At 44.0% G+C, this 18,950-nt stretch overlaps 1 protein-coding gene across 1 annotated transcript in view; it reads right to left on the reverse strand.

Moving 5' to 3' along the window:
- FAM120A (family with sequence similarity 120 member A) overlaps nucleotides 1-18,950 on the reverse strand; it is a 56,639-nt gene that overhangs the window by 17,906 nt on the left and 19,783 nt on the right. Inside the window, exons 2-7 of the mRNA XM_066596506.1 lie at nucleotides 17,598-17,844; nucleotides 8,815-8,897; nucleotides 4,727-4,855; nucleotides 2,465-2,561; nucleotides 1,434-1,465; nucleotides 701-984 (exon numbers count right to left, since the gene is read on the reverse strand). Of these exons, the coding sequence (XP_066452603.1) occupies nucleotides 701-984; nucleotides 1,434-1,465; nucleotides 2,465-2,561; nucleotides 4,727-4,855; nucleotides 8,815-8,897; nucleotides 17,598-17,844 (872 nt within the window). The remainder of the gene's footprint in view (nucleotides 1-700; nucleotides 985-1,433; nucleotides 1,466-2,464; nucleotides 2,562-4,726; nucleotides 4,856-8,814; nucleotides 8,898-17,597; nucleotides 17,845-18,950) is intronic.

Genomic DNA, 18,950 nt, shown 5'->3' on the forward strand with positions numbered 1-18,950 from the left:
TGTAGAAGAACCCTGAGTGGGTTTGAAAGCTCGCTGTAACATAATGTCTTTTTTAGCCATTAAAAGTCATCACATCTACAAGATTACTTGGTTTCTCTTGCTGAGAACATTTACATTTTGCCTGATGTGGAAAACACTCTAAGAATTTACATCCCCCTTTTTTTGAGGCATAATATCCATGCCCAAAACACACCATGTGATTGGGGCCATAGGCTCTGCTCAGATCTTCTCCGAGCCTTCTGCCAGACATAAGTATGACAGGGAATACTCTTGATGTATACTAAGACAGAAGGATGCTATGCATGCAGCTGTATAGACATACAATTTGTGGCTATTGGTGATGAATGTCACTATTCGGCAAGCTGTGGCAAGGAAAATGTAGTATAATATTTGGCAATTTATTTGACATGATACATAGATTGACAAGGTTGGCATGAGCCACTTTTTGTTAGTGACTTTCTGCTCCAGCTCATAGCGAGGGGAATATCAAGAGAACTACTCCATGATGCCCACATGCCATGATAGCACGTACGAACAGGTAAGAAAAATTCTTGGCATATTAACAATACAGGAACCCAATGCATGCGAAGAACAACTATCCGTACATGAAATGCAAAACAGCTTGTTAAACAAGAAGCAACTGGTGTCATGGAGGTAAACGGTGGTGAGCCGAGAGGATAAGCACAATGAGGACACTCACTTGGTGGCTCCTCCGTTGCCATCATCATTATCGGATGAGGATGAAGCAGATGATGGTGGGAAGTATGCAGATTCTACATGGTTTGGGCTCCCGCTCTGCGCTGGGTTGATGGGAGAGGACCGCTCGTACAGGGGGGTGTGTTTGCCTTCATGAGGAATGTTACTGTAATTGTTCTGCTCAGACACACTTTTATTTGCTGGACTGACGGCGGCAGTGGATTCAGAAAGGTTGTACGGATATGGACCTCTATTGGGAGCCCCACTAGGGACGGACATATGTGGTGCCTGTAAATATATCAAGTCATAGATATGGGGAAATGTAATAATGAAAAAAAAAAACACATGCAAAAAAAAAGTCTAATTATACAAACCACCAAGATGCCTTGGTGGCTATTATTCCATATTTATTGCTTCTGCAACTATGGTAGGTTAAACTAACCCTCCGCCCTTTATCTACGGACTGGCAGAGCAGACACACTAAGCTCGTCTGATCTCCACTTCCTCACTTTTATGGCAAAAGTTTTATAAAAACTATGCAGATTTGCACCATGATAGACTAGATAATAGTTTGATCTGTGGGGTACGAATACTAAAGCTCTCTATTAAAGTTAATGGAAATATGGGCCAACCAATTAAGTTACGTCTGCCTGACATAGTCAGGAAATAATGGTGGTTAAGGAGCATTTGACCAATTCTATACACTTACTGTACAAAAGGTGAGAAGATGAACGTACCTGCATCATACCGGGGCCTCTACTTGGTCTGCCTGTTTGAAGAGTAAAAACAACTGGTAAACACCCAGTAAGGTAACCGCTCATGCAGACAAGGCTTACTTTCTCTTATTTTAAGGGAACCTGTAAAGTGGATGTTCTGCATTACCATGTACAAAAATCAACAGAAAGAATTGCCATGCCGTGAACTTTGTAGTCCACACTGCAGATCAATGTAAGCATTGAAAACGTCCGCAACGTGTCATCCATTCACTGCGGAATAAAATCGGTGATGCGGATTTTAAATATTCATCACTAGTTGAAATTTTCATCTTTTACTGCAGATTTAATCCCAGGGATAAAAGCTGCAGCAAAACCCATGACAAATCTGCATTTAACTCATGCAATTTCACTTCTTGTGTGGATGTGGACAGGACATGGAAAGTCGTGCTGCTAGGTCTCCATATCGTAAAATGCAACAACAAATTCCTTTGGAATGATCTGACAAGCAACACTAAAGTAACTCAACTGAATTTGTCTTCAACTAGCGCTTATACGGCGGCTTGTACAAGTTTCCACTGTGTGAGCCTGACCCCCAGACAAATATAAAATCTTGAAGAAAGCAAAGCAGAGTTCTTCTAGTAAGCTTTGCTATCCTTCAAGATATTAAAATATAAAAATATATTATGATATCAACTTACAGGGGTATACCAACCAGAAACATGTATCACCTATCCACTGTAGAAGTGATAAATGCTGTGGGGATACTCATGCTATACTTCCACTGTGCTACAGCGGAAGTATAGCGTGACGGCCAGCTTCCATTGACTACAATGGAAGCAGGCCGCGTGTATTCCCTCGGCAAATAGGACATGCTGCGGGTTATTTCATGCCGCGGATTTCCGCCACGTTTCACGTAGCGGAAATCCAGCCGTGAGCATTAGCCCTAAAGCTGGAACCCTTCATAGTCAAAGCAACCATCTACAAAGCAATAAACAGGATTTTCCTCGGTCATGGAAAGCATTTGTTGTTGAGAAGTCATTCCTCAGACTGACCGGGGTACGGAGCTGCTGGGTATGGCAAGGGCTTGTTGGTGGCTCTGTAGTAAGCAACCGCTCTCTTGAACCGGGAAACTTTGTCATCTGTTCTTGACTGTAAAACAGAATGAGGCATTATTTTTGGAGATGAAAAAAACAAAACATCTGAAGATTTTGTGACATGAGTCGTCCACCCCCGACCATTACTCCCCACTAGCATGTAGTTATATAGTACTACCTCCAATGTCAACGCATCACCCCATCTACAGAGATACCAGATTACCACAATAATGGTTTGCAATTGCCAGCAGCTGAATAGAAAACCTATGTTGACACCTTTCAAATCGACTTACCCTAGTGGTCATCCTATATGATTGTTCCAAGAGTATTACTCCACGGAGACAGAATTCTCCTACCTTGCACCTATGAGGGCTAACAAACCTGAAACTGCTGGATACGAGCTGAAATAAATGGCTTTAAAGCAACAGTCTGGTTTCAGGACAACATTCTGTCCCATGACCGATGGGTGGAGGGAGTATATTACCTGTACATTATCTACTGCTGATTCTGGCTGCCGTTTTCAGGCAGCCAAGAAGCCCGCCATTTTTAGACTACCTAATCACACACTGCAATGGTAGTGTAATGTACTATGCCTGTTCTGTGATTGACCAGTGCTGATCATGTGAGCAGCACTGGCCAATCACACAGTAGTGAATAGTGTAGTTAGAAAATGTAAGCAGCCATTTTGGTCACTAAGGCCGGCTGCACACAAGCGTGACGGGCTCCGCCACGGAATATTCCGCGGCGAAGCCCGTCACGGCGCCCCCCAGAGTCCCCATACTTACCAGCGGATCCGTCGTTCTGGGTCCCGCATGACGCTTCCCCGCCCACCGCCGCCGCGTCATATGACACGCCGGCCGCGTCACATGACACGCCCACCGCATCATATGACGCGGCGGTGGTAGGCGGGGAAGCGTTTTCACGCTATCTTCCGCTGTGTTACAGCGGGAGATAGCGTGAACGGACGGCTTCCATTGACTGCAATGGAAGCCGTCTGCGCGTACACCCGCGGCAAATAGAGCATGCCGCGGGTGAGGACGGGAGATTTCACGGTGCGGAATTCCACGGTGGAATTCCGCACCGTGTGCCCTGAGCTATTAGGTTCAATAGAACCTAATAGCTGCGGGCAACGCAGCGGATTTTCGCCGCGAATTACGCGTCGGAAATCCGTTCGTGGGAAGGAGGCCTAAAAAGGGGCATCTGGAATCAGCGGAACACAGAAAGGGTCAAGAAAATCATCAACGGGTAATATATCCCCTCCAGGGACAGAATTTTGTCCCGAAACCGGGCAGTTACTTTAAGCAACTGATTGCCATTTATCTTTCTTGAGGAAAGGATCAGACATGTTGAAATTCAACACACCTCATACATTTTACCCTCTGGCATCTGAATGCAAGCTGAACATCCAACACACATTAAATAATCGTCCGTCTCACTGAAAATCATCGATTTTGGCCAAATTCAGGTTGGTTTTAAATTGAGTTTTGTGAAACCAGTGCTGGTTCCATCCTCCTTGTAGGGGCCGAAAACCAAAACAAAACCATAGAGGAGAATGTGCGAGACTCAGACCTTTACAGACTCTGTCTCACAGTTTGCATCCCTGGCAGTCTTTTACACTAGATAGAAAATGACCAACAGGGACAGATATTTTATGGCATGGAGACCAAATAGGTCTCCCTCCATCTCCTATAGTCTCCCCTGGAGTGCTGTCCAGCTTCCATCTCCATGCAGTTTTCGGCGTGGAGAACAGACAGTTTCGTAAAACATAATATGAAGCAGCCTTTGCTTATTATGCATGGCCACCTTAACGGCATTCCCCTCGTCAGCAAAATGTCAAATGTCTTACGTAGCAAATACCACATGACTCATAAGCCAAGGAGGTCTGTAAGATGCTACTATGACTTGTGCCGAGACCTTCAGCATTGCTCAGTTTTCCGCAACTTGTAGCACATGCTTTCTACGACAAGCCAGCGATGGTGGACTGCAGCATCTTCTAGAAGTCCAAAAAAGTAGAATTTGCAGAATTACTTGCTCTATTAGACTCTTAGGATCTAACTGAGATTTCAGGGCAGCTCCAAACGAGCCTAATTTGCTGCGTGCCGCCCCTTTGAGAGACAAGCACGCATGGTACAGCATATTATGCGCAAAACCCTGGTGCTTAATACGCTGTGCTCGTGGAAAGGAGCCCTCAGGTGTCAAATCAGACACGGATTTACTTACCTGTGAATGCTGGAAAACATCAGTAGAAATGGAGTCCAAATCATTTGTATCCTTAATATTACGGACATAGTCAGCAACCGCTTTGATCACGACATCACATGGGGGCAACACAAGCTGGTGAGCACGGACCTAAAAAAGAAAAAGTAAAATGATTAAACGGCAGATCACATCAGATCATCAAAAAATATATACCTCTCTAAATCCTGTGAGGCACTTTGCTAACAAGTCATTTTTAGTGATGAGCGAGTATACTCGCTAAGGCATTTTACTCGAGCGAGTAGTGCCTCAGCCAAGTATCTCCCCTCTCGCCTCTAAAGATTCGGGGGCCGGCGGGTGGCAGGGACGGCGGGGGAGAAACGGAGCGAAGATCTCCCCCCCCCCCCCCCCCCCCCCCCCCGCAGCTCACCTGTCACCCGCGGCAGCCCCCGAATCTTTAGAGACGAGCGGGGAGATACTTGGCTGAGGCACTACTCGCTCGAGTAAAGTGCCTTAGCGAGTATACTCGCTCATCTCTAGTAATTTTTGTGATTTTTACCACACTTAGGTTTGGGGGCATTTTTACAAGACCTCAGACAAAATGCGTCGATTCTGGGATAACCCACATCTTGGCACTATAGTGACCGAAGTTTAGCCTTTACTTAATAAAAGCTGCACTGTAAGTGATTGCTAGGACTAAAAACTGGTCCCCACACCACTGAATGCACGGTTTATTTCATATAGAGGAAGCAGCCCACTTCTGGGAAGTTTAGTCCCAACCCTAGCTATGCTGGGTTGTATTTAGATGTAGCAGATCTTGTCTGCCATGGAATATATGCAAAAACATATACATGTCTTGCATGCAGGACTTAGCGGAGGACTTGCTGCAAAGACTGAAATCCATGTGAAATTCGGCCATAGAACTATCACGCTCAGCCAATGTGTTTTGCATTGAGAGGAGAAAAGGCCGCTGCCAAACTTTTCTGGCAGCAGCTTATCTCTCGAGAACAAAAGGATAAGGCAGTTGACATCCAAATGTCTGATCCTTACCCGTCCCAACACATTTAGGTAAACGGCCAACCCGCCGAAACCAACGAGTTCAGCTGATCTGTATCTAATGTATATTGCAAGCCTTAAAGATTTTCACTAAAACCTAAGCAGTGCTGGTAAAAGAAAACACAAGAACTACGGCAGCACAAAATATGATGCTGATAAAGTGGTCTGTAGACAGTGGAAATTCATTACCCCCTACTCCCCACATTATTGAGCCCTGAAGAATGACGAGCAGAAATCACCGATTACTAACCCCTGGCTTTTTGTATTCCACCTCTACTGCATCCTCTACAAACATTCTAATTGCCTGTAAACAAGCAGTACATTTGTCATGAACATTCCGCTAACAAGTACAGTACAGATAATCACAGGATCTGCTGCTCCAATAGTTTTTCTCCTTCTAACTAGAAAGAGCACAAATGGCGTCTCCCCAGGTCATCAATGTACTGTATGCATGATCAGCGCCCAGTAGGTCTCTAAGATCCTTAGGATGAAGAGGCCAAGTAGTAAGGTTCGCTTATCTCCCAAAATGTTCCCTAGATGTAACAATATTAATGACTCAAATATTGAGCTTGCTGCACCATAAAGGAAATAAAATAACTAAGAACTAGCTGTGAAAAGATGTGATTGACTAGGAATCTCACACAAAATACAGTTCTCTCAACACACATAATATAATTATATACAGACCCACCCCGGTCCTGGCTCATCAACATTTCACTTTCCCCGTCAACAGACAAGCGTCTCATCTCTCCACAGACCCCTCTCATTCCATAGACAAGCGACTTATCTCCCCACAAACCCCTTCCAGTCCATAGGCAAGGGGCTCACCTCCCCATAGACTCCTCAGTCCATAGATAAGGGGCTCACCTCCCCACAGACCCCTCTCAGTCCATAGACAAGGGGCTCACCTCCCCACAGACCCCTCTCAGTCCATAGACAAGGGGCTCACCTCCCCACAGACCCCTCTGTCCATAGACAAGCATCTCATCTCTCCACAGACCCCTCTCATTCCATAGACAAGCGACTTATCTCCCCACAAACACCTTTCAGTCCATAGACAAGGGGCTCACCTCCCCATAGACTCCTCTCAGTCCATAGACAAGGGGCTTACCTCCCCATAGACTCCTCTCAGTTCGTAGACAAGGGGCTCACCTCAACACAGACCCCTCTCAGTCCATAGACAGGGGGCTCATCTCCACACAGACACCTCCCAGTCTATAGACAAGAGGCTCACCTCCCCCTAGACTTCTCTCAGTCCAAAGACAAGGGGCTCATCTCCCACAAACCCCTCTCAGTCCATAGACGAGGGGCTCATCTCTACAGAGACACCTCCCAGTCCATAAACAAGCGGCTTATCTCCCTACAGACCCATTCCAGTCTGACTAATTCCAGAAACAACTCTTACATTCAGGCATCAGGGCTAGGCACAAATAGCGATAAGATTGAAAAATCTTGTTGTCATTTGCAAGGTCTTAGGCACTTTGACAACCATTTTGGTCACTATCTGGAGCCCTGCAAAAGGTGTAAAAATGTGTGATTGACCAGGAATCAGCAAACTGAGTGTTCAGTGGGGCACAAATACACTATTCTGCCCATAAGCGTCAATTGAAAACTGAGGAAACAGGAAAATGACTCCATAATGTTGGAGATTTACCAAGCTAAATGCACCAGCTTTCTGACTCAATTTGTGCCCAAAGACTTTATTTTTGCCACAAATTGAGACAAACTCGATTTCAACTTGCCTATTCCTGCCAGTTGCATCCTCAACGATTACCAAGTTATCCTCTACTCTGCGGAAGCAACATCACTTGTTTTTGTAGTAAAGCTCTCTTTAAAAGGACCACTCCGGCATAAACATATTTTTCCATCCTTTCACCCCTCACTTGAATGCCTGTCACACTCCGGATGTCTTCTATGTATATTACAGTCACTTCCATGTAATACAGCCTCCTGCTAATCAGGAATAGTCTTTATGTTTAAATTTGTCCTCGTTTTCTCTTTCCCTATTCTGTACTATCAATCCCATGATGCATCAGCAAAATATCATATGAGCAGCTAGAGCCTGTAACACGTCTGCCTGCTGGGAGGACAGTCTAATTATGACCACTTTGTATATTCATATAAATAAACTACAGGCCTTAATTATACAGTCAGGAGGCTGAGCTATAATCTCAATTATAACTGTGACAGGAGCCTCTAATCATCAGTAGTAACTATGTTAGGAGTTTCTGTACCCCCTTTAAAGAGCTTGTGTGGTAGGGTCCAGCGAACAGGATTTATACTAACTGAATAACAGACTTTTTGAGAAGAACATAAAGCCAACTAAATCGCAGGTGGTCACAATGAGATCACATGACCCACTAGAAAAGATCTTCAGGAGTTTTAAGTTAAAAAAGGTAATAGTAGACCACATATATGATGAATGAAAATAAAATCACTAGAGTGGCCCTTTAAGGAAGATCTACCAGATAATAAAGCAAAGTGCATTCATACGAATTTCCTTTTAAGTGAGATATTTTGCCTGTTGTCTCTGACTTCACAGCTTTAGGGCTAATGACCACGGCTGTGACGGACTCTGCCAGCGGAATATCGTAGCGGAGTCTGCCAACGTGCCCCCCCATACTTACCACTCCGTATCTGCCGTACGCGTCCTGCATGGAGGGCTGGCGCGCATGTGCAGTACAACACATGACGCTCTGGCAGTATCAGATGACGTGGCCGGTGGGGCCGCGTATTCACACTATACTTCCGCTGTGCTACAGCGGAAGTATAGCATTATGGCCGATTTCCATTGACTACAATGGAAGCCGGGAGCGTGTATTCCCGCGGCATTTAGAACATGCCGCCGTTTATTTCACGCCGCCGAAATCCGCCGCGTGAACATTGAGCTAATAGATTCAATAGAACCTAATAGCTGCGGGGCAACGCTACGAATATCTGTCGCGAAAAATGCGGCAGAAATTCGGTCGTGGGCATTAGCCCTTAGGTGAATCTCTCAAAATTATAAAACCTGAAAGCAGCACACAGTGTATACAGTACACAAGTTATTCACCTACTTTCAATGAAGCCAATGGATGATCTGGCCCAAGTAAGCTCCAATGGAAAGCAGCTAAATCTTCATCTGGTAAGATGTGGTTACCTGAGAAACAAAAAACAAAAATCAGAACAAAAACATTCCCAACAACTATAGGTTTTACAGTTACTTCACTTATGGCCACAATAACCATGTAGGTCTCCTATAGGTTAGTGCTGCAGTAGCACTATGGTTTCACCCTCTTGAGCTTTAACTTCATTAAATAGACGATTCCAAACAAAATAATCCTTTGCTGGATGGAAACTAACAATGAATAATCAATTTAATAGACCAATGGCAGTCATCGTCTGGATAGCAGTATTTAATATTTTTGTCTGTCTTTTTTTCCGCAGGACGAGTTGTACCTTTTAAATGGGACCATTTATTGATCCATGCAAGGTTTTTATCACCTTCTATTCTGTTTTTTGTTAGGGGAGATATGGCAAAATTAGCTATTTTTACCATACTTTTTTTTTTATTGCGTGCATTGTGCGGGTTAAATAATGTACTAACATTTTTTACTTTGGGTCATTAGGAACACAGGGATACCACGTGTGACTTTTTAAAAATTTTATTTTACATAGTAAAGGGGAAAAGGTGGGGTTTTGTTGCTTTTATTTTCATTATTTTTTTTAAGAGTATTTAAACTTTTTATTTTTGTCCCACTTGAGTACTTCAACATCTGCATCTTTTTTCATTCTTCTAATCAAACTACTAACAACCACTTGTCTGTTTGTATGTGTGTGTGTGATTCTTATGCTCCACACCTGGTAACATCATTGCTCCGCCCCCTGGCGACACCACAGAAGGTCCTACAACATATATAATACACAGAGTCTGACCGACAAAAGAACAACACAGTTAGAGGTCTTGGAAGGGGAGGACAAAAATAACAAAATCAGAATACAACTAAGCTATTATTATGTGAGACAACTCAGCAGTCTTGACACAACACACTGACCTACCACCACCACAGAGATCCAGTGGGCTGAAGGAACTGTAGTGATGTCACTGCTGTGGGAGGAGTCAAGCTGTGTTTGTCATGTGTTGTAATCAAGCTACTGTGTGTGTGTGATGCGCCACCAGAAACACTGGTACTATAATGTCCTAATAATTACTAGTACACTACTATGCATCAGTATAGTAGTACGCTATGAAGCCTATGAGGTCAGCCAGAGACCGAGCCTCACAGGCCACCATATCCGATAGACCCCAGAGGCTATAGTCATCCCTCTGGGTGTCACAGCAACCCATTGGGACCCCGCCGATGGGTGACAGAAGGAGCCCCATCCTTCTGTCTGCCTTATACATGCTGCGGTCGCACTGACCATGGCATGTAGAAGTTAAATAGTGGGAATCAAAGGTATCTTTGGTTCCTGCTATTACAGCAAGTGCCAGGCTGTCATCCGACAGTCGAGTACCCGCTCCCCCAACACAGGAGACCTACGGCGCTGCAAATAAAGCGGTTGTGGGGGGTTTAAACAATTGATAAAAAATTTTTAAACTAATTTTACATTTTTTACCCCGTCCCTACAGGGAACAAGAACTTGCGATAGTTTGATCGCTCCTGCAGCATGATGCAATACCATAGTTTTACATCATACCGCAATTTGACAGGCAATCAAGCCACACCACAGGCATGGCTTGATAGGCAATCTGCACAATGGCAGCCCTGGGGGCTTTCAGAAGGCCCCTGGCTGCCATGGCAACCAAACAGTACCCCATGACGTTACCATGTGGTGCAACTGGGGTCCCCGAACTCCGATCGGGGCATTTAAGGGTCTAAAAACAGAGATCAGCGCGAGTGCTGATCGCAGCTGTTGCGGGTGGGACATGCATTGTTTTGAGCGGGATCGATCCCTAACTGTACACCAAGGAGTATTATAAGGGGTTAATAAAGTGGCCATTTGGTGTATTCCTATGCTCGAGACATATACTCCTGAAGTAAGCCAAAGATGAGCAGTGGACGGAGTCTTGCAATTACATTAGGCCCCCAACCTAAAGACGGCACATCTAAAAAGGAGTGGAAATAGAATAATCCACCATCCGTTGCACACAAGCCCTGATGATCGTACATCTAGGACAGATTCTCTACAATGCGGATCTAATACACCACTTCTTTCCCCACAAATACTCGTTGCGTTCTTCTCTTCGGCGAGGCCTCGACCAGCGAATTACTGAACATTAGAAACAATGAGCTTGGCCGCCTCAATGGGAGATTAGCACCTGACGCCCTACGAAAGGATTTGGTAACCTTGACGACAGAACAGGCCGCTCCATGCAAAGCCGTAATGATCATTACACACACAGACACGCTCTTACTAACGACCGCTCGCTGAAAAAGATGCTAAATGCCAATTTATTCAGCCATCACTTTCACCGCTGAAACCGTCAATCTTAATGCCGGGATTAGCATATTGTTCACACTATTTTTGTGTCAAATTAACAGAGGTTTAGGGTCACTTAAACGCTTCTCCATGGTTACGATATAAGCGGAAGAACAGTAATAGAAGCAGTAGGGCTGGATGATTTATACAAGGCCAGCACCGACCAGAACAGAATGATCCGTAGCGCCGGGTACTACAGCGAGGAGCCGCTTGGCCTTCGCTCTCTTATTCGGTTCTCTTCATGTCATGCGCAGGCAAAAAAAATATTATATATATAAAATGACATCTGGTTCACTACTGTCGTAAATAGTTATACAAAGATAACACTTTACGCAAATCTGTTTAACATTAACCCCTTAAAGGAGATGTCCCGCGCCGAAACGGGTTTTTTTTTTTTTTAACCCCCCCCCCGTTCGGCGCGAGACAACCCCGATGCAGGGGTTAAAAAAACCACCCGCACAGCGCTTACCTGAATCCCGGCGGTCCGGCGTCTTCATACTCACCTGCTGAAGATGGCCGCCGGGATCTTCTACCTTCGTGGACCGCAGCTCTTCTGTGCGGTCCACTGCCGATTCCAGCCTCCTGATTGGCTGGAATCGGCACGTGACGGGGCGGAGCTACACGGAGCCGCTCTCTGGCACGAGCGGCTCCATAGAAGACTGCTGAAGACCCGGACTGCGCAAGCGCGGCTAATTTGGCCATCGGAGGCCAAAAATTAGTCGGCTCCATGGAGACGAGGACGCTAGCAACGGAGCAGGTAAGTATAAAACTTTTTATAACTTCTGTATGGCTCATAATTAATGCACAATGTACATTACAAAGTGCATTATTATGGCCATACAGAAGTGTATAGACCCACTTGCTGCCTCGGGACAACCCCTTTAAGGACCAGGCTGCTTTGGTCATAAAGGACCAGACTATTTTTGGTGATTTTACCCATGTGGTGGCTTTTCTGCCCTATTTTTTTCCCTTCAGCTATGAAAATTATTGTTGATGTGTTTTTTTTCCCTGACACATTTGGGGCAATTTTTAATGTTTTTTTCACAGACTCTTTTCCTCGTTTTTTTAGCTTTAGTGTGGGGAAAAAGCTAAAAAAAGTTTTTTTAAATTAAGTTGTTTATTTTTTAAATTAGTAAGTTCACACAAATCTAAAAGTACAAGAATGGGTTCCGCATTTTGTTTTGGATTGTTTTGATATATAACTTGTATAGCATTGGATTACAGGGCACATATGGCAACAGTTTTGGTTGTCGTCGTTGGTGAGTCATTTTCATATTTTATATATATATATTTACTTTAATTTTTTTAAAATTATTTTTAGAACTTTTTTAACAATTATGTCCCCCCATGATGTCACATGGGGGTCATTCACATTGTTTTTTTTTCCTTTTGACTTCACACTTTTCCACTGTAGCTGTGGAATCCATGGGAGCCCCAGTTACAGGAAAAAAACAACTCCTGTAGTGACAATAGTCACTAACGGAGCTAATCAGGGTCTGTTAGGACCCTGCAGCTCTTGTGTGACAGAGGACCCTGCAGTCACGTGATCGCCGGGTCACATAGCGCAAATAACACTTCCTCTTTCTTGCTTTAGTACATAGCACTCATTGAGCCCTATGTAGCCCAGAAAGGAGACGTCAGAAGCGGTTAAAAAAAGACTTCTCCCTTCTCCTGCGGGTTCTCTGCTGTGTTTGACAGCTGAGGACCTGTCCTGCTCCTGCTTGATTGCAGGAGCAGGAGCTTTGATCCCGCACCCAGGACCAAGCACCGTAAATTTACCACACTTGGTCCTTAGGCAGTGTGAGAGCGCATTGAACAGAATGACCTGCAAAGGGCTACAGACGGGCATTCTGGACTTCAGAGAGGGTTAACACCTGGTGGGTGAGGCAGGAACTGGGTAAAAAGAGCAGATCCTGCCAGAATCAGAGGAAGTGACAGCTCAGTGGACCTAGGAGGGCTGCTAGCCCGAGGTCCTGATTGGACCAGTGAGATCTTGTGTGGATCAGCTTCGGAACTGTCACACGTCTGATGAAGGAGGACACCCTCCAGACGGGGTTGGCGACTGGGAACCTGTGGGTTTCTGAACCCTGGAGGATAAGGACTGTGTTACTATATGCTGGTCACTTAAAAGCTGTGATACTGTGAATAAATGCTGGCGGGCGCCAGCTTTAAAAAAGTCCAGTCTCCTGGAGCTGTTCTACACGTGTGGTGCCATTTTCCTGACGTTAAGGTCGTCGATCCACAAGCGATTAGCCCCCTTACCTCAGTGGTTAAAGGGAACCTGTCACCAGCTAGGAGCAGCATAATCTATGTTATTGTACTCATAGGGCAGGTTCCCAGGAGCCTGGGCAGGTAATTTGTTTTGTACTTACTTGCACTATCCGCCCCGAAAGTTGGTGCATAGACCTTACAGCAAATTCAAAGAGAGCGCACTGTCATAGAGATCAATGGAAATACCCTTGCACAGCCTGGAGTCCAATGCACAGTCTTTGTGCTAACGTTCAGGGCCAACAGTGCGGGCACTGGGAAGTGAGTACGTATAAAAAATACTTCCCTTGACTACTGCCCTATGAGCACCATAACTTAGTTTATGGTGCTCATTGCCGATGACAGGTTCCCCATAAAAGGATATTCCAGTTTTGTGTAATGCCGTTCTGCTGCAATTGCGCCCTAATCGTCTGAGCTCTTCCAAACCTCCTGTCTGGTTACTGTGCCGTGAACTCTTCTCAAGCTCTATGACATTTGGTTTTTGGACTGCAGCCCAAAACTGAACAGCATCCCCAAGACGCAATTGTACCAGTGCTTTATAATATACTTCTTCTCTAAAAGCCATGCCTTTCCTGATGCAAGCCCAAACTGTTGGCTTTAAATGCAGAAGACTAGCATTGCATGCTAGAATTTGATTTACCGTCAACAATTATACCCTTACCTATTTTAGACTCACCCAATTCAAACTCTATAGAGGTTTTCCGAATAATTGGTGTCTGCACTGTATATAAGGAAAAATACACACAGTGCTCATCCCCCCTCCTGGCGATGCTCCACAGCCACTCGCCATGTTCTGGTCTTCAGTTTACATTAGAGTCAATGAGTCACGTGGGTTGGGTTGTAGAAGGCCCGATAGGGATGTTATCAGTGACGTCATGTAAGCCTGCCAGGCTGTTCTATATTAGAAGGCCACGTTACAGTCTTATGGGACGTCACCAGACCTTCTAGCCGAGTGACATCACCTGTCAGATGCCACAGTCCAGAGCAATAGCGAGTATACTAATTGCCATATCAATCTTTGTACAATAAATGGTACCATTGAAAAATACAATGCAAAAAACGGGCCCTCATACAGTGACGTTTATGGATAAATAAAAGAGTTACAATTTTTTAAAACAGAGGAGAAAAAAACGAAAATGGAAAAAAGCAAAAAAAAAAAGAAAAACTGTCACTAAGGAGTTAAAGTGGGGTGCCCAGAACTGGACACAGTATTCCAGGTGAGGTCTGACTAAGAAGAGGTAGAGGGGGATAATTACCACACATGATCTAGACTATATGCTTCTCTTAATGCTTCCCAGAATTGGCTGCTGCATCACATTGTTGACTCATGTTCAGTCTATGATCCATTAGTATACCAAAGTCTTTCTCACATGTGCTGCTGCTTAGTCCAATTTCTCCGATTCTGTATGTGCTTTTTTCATTTTTCTTGCCCAGATGTAGGACTTTTCATTTCACCTTGTTAAATACCATTTTGTTAGTCGCTGCCCACTGTTCAAGCTTTTATAGATCTTTTTGAATACTCTCTCTTCCCCAGTGTTAGCTATCCCTCCTAGCTTTGTGTCGTCTGCAAATTTGATCAGTTTCCCATCAATTTCCTCCTCCAGATCATTTATAAAAATGTTGAACACTGGGCCTAAGATAGAGCCTTGTGGTACCCCACTTGATACATTCTTCCACTTGGATGTGCAGCCATTTATGACCCCTCTTGGAGTACGGTCACTCAGCCAGTTGTGAATCCACCTAGCAGTTGCCTTGTCAATCCCATATTTGGCCATTTTTTCAATAAGTATAGTATGAGATACTTTGTCAAATGCTTTACTAAAGTCAAGATATACTATATCTACCACATCTTCCTGATAAACTCAGTCAGGTGATTCTGTCACAGAAGGAAATTAGATTCGTCTGCCATGACTTGTTTGTTACAAACCCATCCTGGTTCTTGTTAATTACTCCATTTTTTATCCAAGTACTTGCATACATGCTGTTTAATAATTTGTTCAAAGATCTTTCCCGGTATAGAAGTCAGGCTCGCAGGCCTGTAGTTTCCTGGATCCATATTCTTTCCTTTTTTGGAGATAGGGACAACATTTGCCCTTTTCCAATCTTCTGGGACTTCTAATGTTCTACAGGAATTTTCAACGATTATGGCGAGTGGTTCAGCAATTACCTCTGCTGCTTCCTTTAGTATCCTAGGGTGTAATTCACCTGGACCTTGAGACTTGAATTCATTTAAGTTAGCTAAGTATTCCCTCACCATCTCTCTGCTTATAGATAGACTGCATTCTTTTATTCCCCACACAGGGAAGATCAGTTGATGTTCCATCTACTTTCTGAGATAAAACAGATACAAAATAGAAATGTAGAGGTTCAGCCTTCTCAACATCATTTTTAACCCATTCACCATTTTCATCTTGTAAGCATCCAATAGCATCTTTGACTTTTCTTTTACCATACCCCCAAAATCCTTTTTTATTGCTTTTGGCCTCTGTTGCAAGCCTCAATTTATTATTAGCTTTACTGACACTTGCCCTAGAGTTTCTGCAGACCGCATTATATTCTTCCTTAAATATTCCCCATCTTTCAATTTGATAAACATATTTTTCTACCTTTTTAACATGTGTGCAAGTTCTGTGTTCATCCATCCTGGTCTCGTTAAATGCTTCACATTCTTCCTTTTTTAGGGATTGTAAACGATTGTGCTTTGAGAATCTCAGTTCGCAAGATTTCCCAACCTTCTTGGACATTCCTGTCCTTAAGAACATCCAGCCATTGGATTCTTCCTACCCTCTTTCGGAGTTCATTAAAATCTGCCTTTCTGAAATCCAACCTTAAGGTCTGAGTTCTTTTAGGTTTTCTTCCCCTTTTTTCCAAAATTCAAGGATAGCATGATCACTGCCCCCTAAGGTCCAAGCCACCCTTACTTCCTCAACCATTTCCTCCCTGTTGGTAAGAATTAGGTCCAAGGTAGCAGATCCCCTTGTTTTCTCTCCTGCCTTTGGGAAGATAAAGTTGTCAGCAAGAGCGGATAAGAATTTGTTGGATCCATTGCTTTTACCTGAGAGAGATTCCCAACAAATGTCTGGATATTTAAAATCTCCCATAATCACTATGTAATGCTTTTTGGAGAGCTTGGCCATCTGATGTAGAAAGAGTTCATCAATATCTTCTGCTTGTCCAGGCGGCCTACAGTAAATGCCTACAATGGTGTCCTTTCTGTTGTTCTCTCCTTGTATTCTTACCCAAACAGTTTCTACAGAACTCTCATACTCTGAAGCTGAAGCTTGAATCTCTGTGGGGATGAATGCTTTCCTAACATACAACGCAACACCTCCTCCCATTTTTTTTTAGGTCTGTTTATTATAAATAAGTTGTATCCTTCCAGCCTTGTATTCCAATCATGTGTATCATTCCACCAAGTTTCCGTAATACCCATAACATCATATTTCTCTGTGTCATCCCCACAGAGATTCAAGCTTCAGAGCATGGTAGTTCTGTAGAAACTGTTTTCCTTACTTGTTTCCCATGTTCTGTGTATTTGTGCAGATACATTTTAGTTTGTGATCAGTGTCTCTTGCTCCTCTTCTTTCCTTCTGAATTTTTGTCTTTGTTCTTTCTTTCCACTTCTAATAGCGAGGTTCTCAAATATATTCATTAGCTGTATATTTTTACCTGGCCTTTCACTTCCCTTCCCACATTGTTCTACTTTAAAGCTCTTGCAGCCCCCTCCTCCTTTACAGAAAGAAAACCAGGAAGTAAGACTTTTCATGCAGCTCCCAGACATAAAACTGTGTTCCGAGTAACAGAGATTTATGAAGAACGCTGTTCATGCACAAGTGTAAAACTTAAGTTTGTTGAAGTAATTTGCAGAACACCTAATGCCTCTTAATAAATGTGGCATATTTTGGTCTGTTATAAACTCAGAAAATGAAACGGACGCCACAAATGTGTGTATATTTGCGCCATTTTCTGGCTCTAGAATCAAATCTGTTGGAAATTTTCTGGCCATGCAAATGCAAGGTTGTAAATTTCTGTGCAAAAACGCAGTGTTCTATTCCCACAACTTAATTTCAATGTATTTTACATAAAGACCTAAATGTGTAAACGTTTTTACCTAGAAGAGCAGCGAAGATGGGAAAGCGGTTGGGGTTGAGGTCCAGTTGTTTGGCCACCTCATGCATCAGATACTGGCTGGTTGTGATACTTTTCCCGTTGCGACTCAGCTTTAGTGCATGGGCACTGAAGTAGTAGGGGATGTTGCACAGAGCGTAGTCTGAATCGTAGGCAACGAGGCCATGAAATCCATTTTCTCGACAGAAACTAATAACTTCTTGGTGATGGTCTTCAATGCTCTGTGCAACCTGAAAGAAAAAATACAATGTTACAGTAAGACTGCTAAAGAATTACAAAAGAGGATCAGTATTTCCTACTAATATGACACCTTACACTTATTCTATATTGCTGGTAATGACATTAGATCAGCCATGCAAGACTGTCTTAAAGAGACTCTGTCAGCTACTTTGAGCCCTACAAGCTAAGCTTATGGGGTCAAGGTAGTTGACCCATCAAGGCCAGGAATGTAAGTTTTATACCTTCATGGTAATTCCCTAGCTTTCAGAGCTTTGTGTGGCATGCTAAGTAGTCCTTTCTTTTCAAACATAGAATGGGAGGACTACTTAGCAGTGGCGCTCAATGCACTGCAGCAGCTGGATTCAGGAGACACGGATTCAGCAGCGACAGCAGAGGAACAGTGAAGGTGGTAAGTATAAGACCTAGTTTCACACGGGCAACACGATATCACCACGAGAAAATCACAGCGCTATCGCATCGGTGGTCCGTGCGATATCGCTGCACTTTCTTGTGGCAATACTGAGATTTTGTGGCGCTACAAAGTCGCAAGTGGTGCTACAAGTGGTGCTAGGAAAATCCCCACCTCCTGGAAGCGCTGCCTCCGATTGGCTGAACGTTGTGATGCTTAGCCAATCAGAGCCAGCGCTCGATGAACCAATCACAGCCATTCATGGAGCGCTGGCTATGATTGGCTAAGCATCACAGCGTTCAGCCAGTCACAGCCAGCGCTTCCAGGACGCGGGGATTTTTCAATCCCTGGCTAGGTCATGGCTCTTACAGTAGGATTTCCCACTGTCAAAGTTGCCTCGCACCGCACTAAAATCGCATTTTCAGGCGATGCCATGCAATGCAACAGAGGGGAAGGCTCCATAGGGAAACTTGGGCTAAAAAAACCTTGCAAGTTGTGTGCAATAGCAAAACCCGAAGTTTTTGACTCGCAATGCTGCATGCTACAAAACATCACAAATGTGAAGGAACCCATAGGAAAGCATGGGCTTCACATAATGGCAATTTGTAGCATTGTCGTAACGTGTGAAAAACGCGTGACTTTGTCGCTTGCGTGAAGGAGGCCTAAAACTTACACCTCCGGAATCAACGTTTAGCTTATAGGGATCAA

Source organism: Eleutherodactylus coqui, chromosome 3 (genome assembly GCF_035609145.1).
Source record: "Eleutherodactylus coqui strain aEleCoq1 chromosome 3, aEleCoq1.hap1, whole genome shotgun sequence".
NCBI lineage: Eukaryota > Metazoa > Chordata > Amphibia > Anura > Eleutherodactylidae > Eleutherodactylus > Eleutherodactylus coqui.